Source organism: Hakea prostrata, chromosome 3, assembly GCF_041222555.1.
Source record: "Hakea prostrata isolate BN-2017 chromosome 3, UWA_Hpros_2, whole genome shotgun sequence".
Classification (NCBI taxonomy): Eukaryota; Viridiplantae; Streptophyta; class Magnoliopsida; order Proteales; family Proteaceae; genus Hakea; species Hakea prostrata.
The window spans coordinates 64,515,223-64,526,064 of NC_142602.1; the positions used below are offsets into that span (position 1 = coordinate 64,515,223).

The following is a 10,842-nucleotide window of genomic DNA, read 5'->3' on the forward strand; positions in this document are numbered from 1 at the left end:
TAATGTAAATATACAAATAAACCACAAATACACTACTAGTGAAAAGAAGTATTGAAGTTTACAATTCATTATACAATTATGTTAAGTATGGTTCATGCTTCACATTTTGTTGCTAACGGACATTGGGTCCTGCTCTCCAATGAGAGGGAATCCGGGGAGGCTGCTCCAGCGGGGGTGTGGGGACTGCACCTCCAAAGCCTATAGAGGTCCGACGTCACTTTGGCAAAAATCAAATGAAAAATTAGTAAAAAAAATTGAATGAAATTCTGTTAAATATGGTGAATTTGGCGATATGAAAAATCAACTTTTCATGATATATTGTTGACATTTGTGTCGCCAAATCTCTCATCATGTTTTGAATTTTCAGTGACAAATTTCTCATCATCTTTTATGTCTCGTGAAACCCTACAACTCTCTTTCTGATTTTCTTTCTCTTCACCAGCTTCGAACCTTGGTTCTCAAGGTAGATTCATGGTACCTCAACCATTGAGATGCCAAGAAGCTGGTCCTACAACTCTCTTTGTGAAAGGGTTTCTTGCACTTTAAGTTCTCTATCTCGCATTGAATTATCTCAAGGTTATTAGACTCAAAAATCACCAAACTTTTGTCTTCTTGGATCGCATAGAGCATCTCAATCCTCAACCCTAAAGCCTCACCCACCAAAGCTAATCCAAAATAACTAGGGTCCGAGACAACCATGAGAACTTCACCAAGATGATTACGGACCACTAAACCCAGCCCACACCTAGCTAGCGGTGTAAGCGAACCGGATTCGGATCGGATAGTGGTATATCCATATCCGCATCCTATTATATTCTGACGGATTCGGATAATATCCTATCGGTTTTCGGATGGATTCTGTCGGATTCGGATAATAATCGGATAGTTAATTTCTTAAGTAAATTCTTCTAAATAGGCATGAATATAGATTGAATACAAGCTTTCAACTACCTGTTTACATCTTTACCTTTTTATTTGTGAGGACTAGGTATGAAATTTAAGAATTTAACAACTTTAGTAGCTATTTTAATAGAAAATCTAGAAGAATAGTCACATATCATAGGTAAAATTTATAAAAATAAGAATAATAAATCTAAAAAAGTAACTTAATCGGATAATTTTATCGGACGGATAATAATCGGTAAGAAAGGGGAATACCATCTCCGTATCCTATTAATAATCGAACGGATTCGAATACCTCTAAACCAATGCAGATGCGAATTCAAAAATAGATTTCAGTTATCCATTTACACCCCTAGCTCCATCACCAGCAAGAAGCTTGGACTTATTTATTTAAATAGGCATAAGGGATGCAAGGCCTTAACCCAACCCCTTGGTGGGGCCTCCCAAGTCTTGACTTCCTCGGTTCCTCCTCCTAATTCCTACCCTTGCAGCTCGACGGAAGACAGATACCAAGAATTTATTCAGATGCTCTACCAGTAGCATCCAAAGCAACCTAACTGGGATTTAGTATTTTCTAAGCATAAAGCATGTGAAGATCGTGCATAGTGACACCTTAATATCGTATACCCTAATGCAACGTTGGCTTATACCGTAAAACCGCGTCCATAAAGAATAAAGAATTCAAATAGGAATCTATTCGAACGTTGACAACAAGTCGCTTTCTTACCTTCTTTTGCCATACTAATTTTGTATTTTTTTAATTTTATTTTTGGCTTTTAGCTTTGCTTAATTCCAGAATGTAATAATAACAGAACGAACCGCTCTTCCATTACAAATCTGGTAGTGGATTTTCAAGATTGAACTCGATTTATCAACTTTACATTATTGTTTACTAGAGAATTTCGAGGTTTCTACTTGATTCTGCAGATCTTTGTGTTTATTGAACTTTTAATTCCAGGTTTTTTTTCTTATCGTGTTGGGTTTCATTGGAAAAAATGGCTGTGTCGGCTTTCAAATCTAACTCCAGAAGGGGGAACTTGGGATCTTCTTCCAATAACACATCTTCTTCAAAAGATTCAGAGTTGACTAAGAAAGCACCTCCCCGTAGGTCGAGAAGCGTAAGTGCTGTGGTTAGAAATTACCAAGAAAAGGAAATACCATCTTCTGCTTCTTCTTCTTCTTCTACCTTGACAAGCACTATTGATTTTCTGAATAAGAGAGATAATCCATTGTTCTACCGCAGTAGTTTGTCACCTCCAGAAGTTGTTGAATCAGAAAAAGTCATTGGAATCGTCAAACTTGATGAGCAAGCATCCAGATTAGGTAAAGCCGCGAGGAGTTCAGTGGGGAGTGGTGGTGTTTCGGATAGCAGAAGAGGGCGATCAGTTACGAGGCATCCTGATAATGGAAATCAGTCGTTGGATACTGGAAGGGGAGCAGGTAGAAGTTTGTCAAGGGTTGATATGGGAAGAAGGAGGCGATCTGTGTCAAGAGGCCATTATGGAAACTCTGAGGTCTGAGCTTTGTAGCTTAAGGTTCACCACTCGTTGTTTTGTTGTGCTTTGGTCGGTTTATGAGAGAGAGTAATTTTGTTTTGTTACTGATGCTGTTTAATGATCACAGAGTGAAGCCGAAAAGGAAAAAGATTTGAGTTCTAATCTCAGAAATAAGAAACATGAGAAATCAGCTCCCAGCTTGGAGAAAAAAACTGTTGTAGCCACTCGTGCTTCTGAATTATTAGATCAGACAAGGAATTTGCATAGATGGTCCAGTCAACATCCTCTTTTGGAGCCTTCAGATGGTTCAGTGGTAAGTTCATAAATGTTTACCCAAAAAGAAGAAGTGCATAAATGTCCCTATATATATGGGTCAAGACCTAGTTGAAATAGAAGCTTCGGTGGTTGGTTTTTATCAATTTGAATACTTTTAGTTTTGTCTGCAGACTCCAAATTTGGAAGGTGAGATCTCTACAGGTTCTTTCTCAGAAGCTGAAGAGAAAACCATCAGAGCAGTATTTGAACAGATGAAGGTGAAGATTCTTGTTTAGTTCCTTCAATTTGTATTGGGAGTTATGGATCAAGTGTCCTTATACAATGACATGTTCTTACTTTGTGCTAAATTACCCAGTCTTTTCAGACTGATCAGCAGGCAGGTGATTCTGGCACTAGTGGAATATATGAAGCAGTTCGCTCTGAAGTAAGACGAGCAATTTCAGAGATGCAAAAAGACCTTGAAAATGTAAGAAATTATGACTTGATATGTTCTGAATTAGTTGCATTTAATAATCAGTTCAGATATTGATGTGAAACATATTAAGTTCAAAATTTTGCTAAACATAAGCTCACATTGTTATGGTAAGAAAATAATCTGTCTATGTATGACTTGTTTCCATACATTTCACAGCATCTAGGCAACCCCCCAAGTTGTTGGTTGGGACCTTGAAGCATGGTGAAACCATCAAGATGACCAAGACGTCTAAGGCGCTGGAATGCCTAGCTAGGTGTTGCCTTCACAACATGCTTGTTTTAGGAAGAAGCAACAACATAGGACTCAGCCTTCTCCCAACTTGATGGGATTGGCTTCATGGAACCAAGCAGTTAAAAGTAGGCAAGATAAAGTTCTGCCTAGAAATAGGATAAGAAAGGCAAAAGAAAAAGGGTAAGAGGAATGAAAAATGAAAATGGAAGGAGGAAAGAAAGACCAAGATAGAGTTCAATATCAAAGCATATATGTTGAAAATACACTAGGTTGGAACAAAAATGCAATCGATTATCATTCATACTTAGTGCTCAGAATGAGTGAACCAGTGATGGCAGGAGCAGATTTCCAAAGATAAGAGATTGGATCTTCATATAACCTATATGTGGAAGGAAAGACTATTAGTTTGCACTCATTAAAAAAAGAGGAAGAAGAAGGATTAACCTCATTTCACGAGGAAACAAATATGGAATAACTAATTCATTCAAAGAAAAAATATGGGTTAACTCTTACATGGTTGGGTGTCCAAAGGACTTGTATATCTCATTCACATCCTTTGTTTCCTATTCAATTGTTGTAGTTGGTTCCTCCACAGGGTCTAGTTGGCATCTTCCAGTTTACAACCCATATTAAAGTTTCAAAATGGTTCTCCCACAAGTTTATAAGAAGAACACACTCTAACTTGTGGTAAAACAGAATAGAATAGATAGCACTCTGTTGAACTTCATAGAGCTTCAGCATCTACAGAAAGGGAGTCTCTATTTAGCCATGGGTTCATCATAGTGAAGAATACAACCTTATTTCAGTATCAATTCCCTCTCCCCCCATCCCTGGCATTTATCTTTCTGAACGTTTAAACACATTCAATTTAACCTTGAGGATGCTGACTTTTGCTCACATTGTGGTTCAGAAGATTGTGATTGGCATGAATATTAACTTTTTCCTCCATCAAAAAAAGTTCAGCTATTCTTATTTTGGATAAGTGTGACCCTGTTGAATTGGATCAACCAGGCATTGAATTTTACATTCAAAATGGGGAAATCTATCAATCAAGTCGGACTGTCAGTTATCCATCTCCATCATCAGTCATTGTTCTTTTTTACTAAAAAAGAAGAAGAAGAAGAAAGAAAGAAAGAAAGGATTTTACCCCAACAATCATACTTTCTTTCTTTCTTTCTCCTTTTTTTTTTTTTATTATTTTTTTTTTATTAGGGGTTTTACCCGATGCTCAAGGCCCCTGCAATCTGTGGAGGGTCATAATGTACACTGCCTTACCCCTGCTTTGCTGAGACGACTGTTTCAGACCCAGACCCTTGACCATTAAGATGGGATGAAACCATTTAGTTGGTTGACTATGTCATTTTTTGCATCCTCATTTATGCTAATTCTCCCTTATTTTTAGCCCAAGTTTTTTGAATGTCTTAATCTTGATTCTTCTTCTCCTACATAGGTGTAGGTCATCTTTATTATGTACAGCATGGAAAATGGAAAGGCTAAATTCGTGAAACTCAAGCCTCATCTTTATTTTGAATTACTAGCTTGATGCTCACCTTGAGCTCCATTTATGTCATGGAGCATGTGGTTTACTACATAGATTGCAATGCACATTCATAGGTTTATCTTCATGTGCCATATCTCTTATGCACCTAAAGATATCATTTCCGATGAATTTAAATCTGTTCTTTGAATATGCACATGTTGTTGTATGACATTATCTCCATTGTTTGAGATCCTAGTCCTGTGGTCCAATCAGTCATGTATTCAATTACTGGGTGACAACTCAATTGGTGAACTGGGTTGACCCCAAACATACTTGTTCCCTACCTAATCAAGGCAACATAATTATTAGATAGGTAACTTGGTTGGTATATTCACTGAACCTTATCTAAGACTGAATAATATGATGGATAGATTGACCAAGGTTCAACTGGGTTCAAAGACTTGGTTTTAGAGTTTCATTGGTGAATATGGAGTGTGCATAACTTTCTGTAACATGTGACCTGTGCCTTGTGTGCATTTTCTTGTTGATAGTCTTCTTCCAGGTCTTCTGAGTTTTATGTCATTTCTTTCATGAGCCTTTTTCCTGTGCATTGAATTTGATTCAGATCAACATGCGGATTTTCTTCCTTATGCTTGTAACCATCTGTTGGATGGCTCTGAAAATATTTATCTTCCTTTGTTCCTGTTTCACAGAACTGCTGCATGGTTGATAACTAAATACACTCATGCAGCTTTCCAAAATATTTAAAAGTTAAATATGATAATTCATATCCATGATTAACGGATCAAGATATCTGACATGACATAGGACAGTGAATCATATGCCACTGTCTTATTGTAATGTGTGGCTAGAGTTGCTCCATGATTGCTATAGTTTCAGCATATAGCTGTTTTCTTCTTTTTCACCTTTTTCTACTGTTAGTAATCAACCGTGTGGTAGCAAATTCAACTTATGTGTACTGTTGTTTTGTTATGTATCTGGCAGTCTGTATTACTCTGCAGGCTTGTTAAGCAACTTAGTATAGTCTTCCATCCTCCTGCTGCATTGCTGGATTGTAGGAAATCAATTTGAAACACTCAATGGTAAAAACTCCCTTGAAACTAGGGGTAGCAATGGGTAGGTTGGTAGGTAGTGGCCTCATTTCCCAAATTCAGAGTCCTAGTGCCATAAGACATTGCACTGGGGTATGATTGGAACTTTAGGAATTGGCAGGTGCACAGAGAAGGTTTGACATATTTTTGCTTCTGACATGGTTACCGCCTAAATATTAATTTCCCTATTGTCTTCTTAAGGTGCTGGTTCGAGAAAAATTTTATTAAAGAGAGAGAAAGGGGAAAGAAAGAAAGAAGAGGAGAGGATAATCCACTGAAACATTGCAAAGACAGGTTTTATGAAATGAATGGCCTGATTTAGATTTAGATTGGTCTTCTGAAGTCTTTTAACTACTTTCTCCATTCATGTAAATAACACTGAAATTCCTCAGTATACTAGAGGACAGGAGGAGAGTTCAGTGTCATTAGCTCATTAAGAGCCTGTATAGAATGGACGAGAGGAAGACAAAGGAAAGTGTTGACTTGGTTATGATATTAAATTAAACAATAGAAAAGGAGAAAGAAATGTATTCATCAAAACTCTTGTTAAGACATGTTTGATCTCACACCATTAAGACAGCCAAATGGATTTCTCATTTTGTTTTTCTTGAATTAATAGATATAGAAGATGCATGATAATAGAAAAGAGAGTTCCTCCTGTCTGTCAATTATCTTACCTATGACCACACAAAGCATATTGGAGGATTCCTTTATCCTCTCAAGAAGAGAGAGTGGATTCATAATCTAATAGTTCATACGTTACACTAAGAAACAACACTTGAATAAAAATAGGTGGTGGAAGAACTGGAATTGATTTCTTTATGCAAGCAGAATCACTTAATACTCCTTGTCAACTGTCATGCTGCAGTTCAACCAGAAAAAAATAATAAAATAAAATGAATAAATAAAAGAGAGAAAAACTGTCATGTTGCCTGTAAATCTACTTGCTAAGGGTTTCAGTGTTTTGGTTCTCAGATACAATGTACATACACTGTCAAACTTTCTATTTGCTGCTTAGCTGTGTCCCAAGCTTTTGTTAGTTCTTATCTTTTCTCTCCTTCTTTGCAAGTTCAGGTGATTCGACAGAGTACTACTATTGGAGCAACAAATTTCGTTGATATGCCACCTGGTACAGTTAACCCAGATGCAATTGAATTAGTTTCTGACATCAGAAAAGAATATGCCAAAAAGCTTGAGCTGGTACCTTTGCCCCTCTCTAAAGCTCTCCAACCTCGCATGTGCTTGCTTTACTTGATTGGTTGCCTCTTTAACATTTTTGTTGTATGATTGAGTCCTTTATTATATTAAAGATAAAACAATATATTGTTTCTGAACTCAAACAATTTTATGGCATTCTGAGCCTTCCTGATTCTTAACAATTGCATTAAGGATGCTTGCCTCCTGCCTATCTAAATGGCTGGCCGGGAAATAGAAACCTTGCTCAACCACCCAACCCTACCCTGTTCTTAATTGCTATTCTATAATAAAAAATAAAAATAGAGCAGCAAGTTGATATAGTCCCCCAAGGCATTAAACTCATGAAACTACAAAGAGAAGTTCCAATACGTAAGCAAATTCTAAAAAATAAATCACTATGTGAGCTTATTTTACTGCTTAAAGTTTAAACCTTATTTGTGGACAGCATGTGCCACATGCTATTCTTTTGAAAACTTGAATGTGCCATTTGCATAACATGTAACTGGTATTCTGTTAATCTGTTTGTTTCTGGCACACTTAAGAATCTTCATTTGCATTCTTTAGCAAACAGTTGAATATGATAGAGATCTTTGTCTGTTTGCATTGGTTAATCCATATATAAGATTGGCTGATTGAGTGGAATGGATGCTTCTCATTGGTCATGAATTGGCTAGTCTACTTTGTGATGGGTTAGACTTGTCCTATCCACTACTGGTCCAGATTAGTTATCTGGCCTTATTTTAGAACATTGATATGTAATAGCATCTTCCCTATCAAACAATCTACTGAGTCCATGATTTTCCAACCTTCAGTCCCAAGAACGAGCTAGGAAGCTTCGAGCAGAGCTGGCTATGGAGGAGCATCGAGGGCAAGAGCTTAGTCGAATTCTGAAGGAGATACTTCCAGATCCTAAGTCATCAGCTGTGCAGAAGCCTCAACCCAGAAGAAAAGTAAGCTTCTTAGTTCACTTTCAGACTGGCATATCTGTGTTGTATTCCCATTTCCATGTTAGAAAGTCACACCAACCCTCCTATATTGGCCTAGGTAATCTTCATATCAAAAGCCATGTTACAAACTCAATTTCCATGTTAGATACTGGCATCTCACTCTTTGTTCCCATTGATTGGCTGTTAGAAATCCCTATTAACCGGAATAAAAAGGTTACATCTGACAATTTTACAATGATTCAGACCATATCTATCCTGAAATAACGTTGATTCAATGTGATCCCATCCTTGAAATGGTCACCGAGATTTTGTGAATTGGATGAACTAAACTTTTTTTTTTCCCTTTCTTTTTTCAAGTACTGAAATTTCTTGTCAAAGTTGAGTTTTGGATTTTGTAAGTTGGACTTTTGGGCTCATCTCCTAGCTGATTGATGCTTAACCATCAGAGAAATGCTCTTACTCATTTGCTTTTCATATCATTTATTCATTGTTGAAGTTTCCATGTTGTTTTCGTTCAAGTGACTCCATGGAATTATTGTGACAGACGAGCATTGAGCGGCGGAAAATGTCCAAGCGTCTCACAGAAGAAGCCATGAATTATTTTGATGAATGTGTATCAATATCAACATTTGATAGTTCTGACTTCTCTTCACCAGAGGAACCACCACTCAATTCTGTTGCTGCTACTCCCTCTGTTGGTGAGAGTAGATTCATGCCATGTGGAAGTTCCAGTGCCTCAACTTCCCATTGTTCTAGTGTTCAACTCAATTGTAACAAGGTCCACATCTCTGAACTTATGTCCACCCATACACGTTCACATTTGGTACCATTGTGAGAAATCTTTAGTTTTTAGCCTCATTCACATCTCTAATAACTTATTTTTAAACCATGGTTGAAACCCATTGAACCATGTAGTATTTATTTAAGAATGTGGAGTACATTGAAATCTGAATATTTAGTTTGACCTACAAATACAGTGAAGATTGCAAATATGACAAAGAAAAGCTTTATTTGCTGTAATTGAGCTTGGTAATTGGTGCCAATAGCTTTTATTTGGGAGATCAATTCCCTAGAATATGGGGTTTTTCCCACTATAGATCATCCAATTTTATGTCAGGTAGAGCCTTCAGTGCTATTTCTCTTTTCCTCCCACATCACTGCTACATATTGCAAAAACACTAAAGGTCTGATCTGTACTAGTATTCAGAGTTTCGTACCATTGTTGATGTTTCAGTCCATGGGTTAAAACACATGCATCAATTAGTTTCTTTATGTGCAGGACCTTGATGCTCGAGTTTTGTACACGCCTTGCGAAGAGAGTAATATCTTAACAGCTGGAAGCTGCAGCAAAGAAGCTGGTACTGATCAAAGAAGTCTACCAGAAACCGATACTGAACAGTTCGACAATTTTCAGTTCTCTCATGAGCCAACAGAAACCAATGGACTTCTCCATGACATAAGAAGTTATATAAAGAAGTTTGAAAAGGAAAATCATAACGTGAGGGACTGTCAGACACCACCAAGGTTAAGCTCTTATGATGCAGACGACTACAAGTTGAACTACCTGTCTGAGAGTTTATTGTTTGACAGGGTGATCCTTAACAACAGAATACAGTCTGGTAGTCTACTTCTCTGTGCTAGTAGTATTGTGATTTAATTCTCAGGGTCATTTAATTCGGATCATTTAATGCTCTGATCATGGACGGTTGAAACACTGAATGTATATTCTTAGTCTTAAGTTGCTTGGAATTTAATAGAGAAGCATCTACATGTATGATCTAAAATGTCTACTTCTGATTGCTGGATTTCTGAGCCATTTGTTTGTTGAGTTGGGAGCATGTAGCAGAACACAATTCTTCATAGAGTGTTGAAGTGTTTTATCATGTTACACAGAAACATGCAAATTTGCAGAGTTTATGTAAAGTACATTGGCTGTTCTTTTGGCAGTAAAGAAATGGCGTCTCATATCAGATTGGTAGTTCATTTGGCACTCAAATTGGTGGAGAGAGATGCAGTTATAAAGTGATTGTTTACAGAACATTGGCTCATTTATGTCAGATAAATGTAAAAATGATGGATCATATGATTGAGACAGTACTTTTATTTGTTCCTTTTGTAGAGTTGCAATAAAGCCAACAATGAAAAAGCAGATTTTGCAAGTGGCCATGGCAGCAGAAAAAGTTTGGTCAGGGCATCTTACCTAGAAAATAGACTTCAAAAACCTGGCCTAAAAAGGGTACAGGGCTGGGCCATGACTGGGTTAAATTATGTTGATGTTTGAATATATTATTAGACAAAGTTGTTATTTATTTATTTATTTTATCAATACGATAAATTAATTATTTATTTTTCTACACGTCTTGTCACACATGCAGTTTTTACTAGGATATATATAAACTAAAATTGAGGTTCAGTCAGATTAGCTTACGCGCACCTTGATTACATTCTTAGGGGATATATTTTTTATATACAATTCTAAATGTAAGGCAAGACTTTGTGCATGATCTCGAGGGGATTTGAAAGTCTTAGGTAAGTAGTTATCAAGTCCTTAGGAGTTGGGTGTAAAGGAAACTAAATTTATGTAGGAATATTCTTTGAGAATTACTTATTGAAGAAGAAGGTAAAAAGCTATAAATTTAGAACACTAGATAGTAAATATAAATTATTGATTTTTCAGAATACAAGCTTTGCTAGGGTGTTAGATGATTATAGACCCCGGGTATTC

At 36.8% G+C, this 10,842-nt stretch overlaps 1 protein-coding gene across 2 annotated transcripts; it reads left to right on the forward strand.

Annotated features, from left to right (window-relative positions):
* The first annotated feature begins 1,684 nt into the window (after positions 1-1,684).
* Positions 1,685-10,417, forward strand: LOC149022758 (uncharacterized). Of its 2 annotated transcripts, none has more exons than XM_089150695.1 (8): positions 1,685-2,417; positions 2,527-2,712; positions 2,846-2,932; positions 3,040-3,141; positions 7,048-7,173; positions 7,983-8,120; positions 8,662-8,895; positions 9,397-10,417. In XM_089150695.1, exons 1-8 carry the CDS (start codon positions 1,899-1,901, stop codon positions 9,772-9,774), a joined length of 1,770 nt encoding a protein of 589 aa, XP_089006821.1. In that variant the 5' UTR covers positions 1,685-1,898; the 3' UTR covers positions 9,775-10,417. The 2 variants fall into 2 exon arrangements, with proteins under 2 accessions (XP_089006821.1, XP_089006820.1); XM_089150694.1 differs by having other exon boundaries at positions 3,031-3,141; positions 9,397-10,413.
* The last annotated feature ends 425 nt before the right edge of the window (positions 10,418-10,842 follow it).

What these genes read in the sequence shown, in the direction of transcription:
- LOC149022758 (XM_089150694.1), top strand. Translation starts at nt 1,899, where the DNA reads ATGGCTGTGTCGGCTTTCAAATCTAACTCCAGAAGGGGGAACTTGGGA. An exon ending in AGCCTTCAGATGGTTCAGTG is followed by an intron (nt 2,713 to 2,845) that starts GTAAGTTCATAA and finishes TTTTGTCTGCAG; the next exon opens with ACTCCAAATTTGGAAGGTGA. An exon ending in ATGCCAAAAAGCTTGAGCTG is followed by an intron (nt 7,174 to 7,982) that starts GTACCTTTGCCC and finishes TCCAACCTTCAG; the next exon opens with TCCCAAGAACGAGCTAGGAA.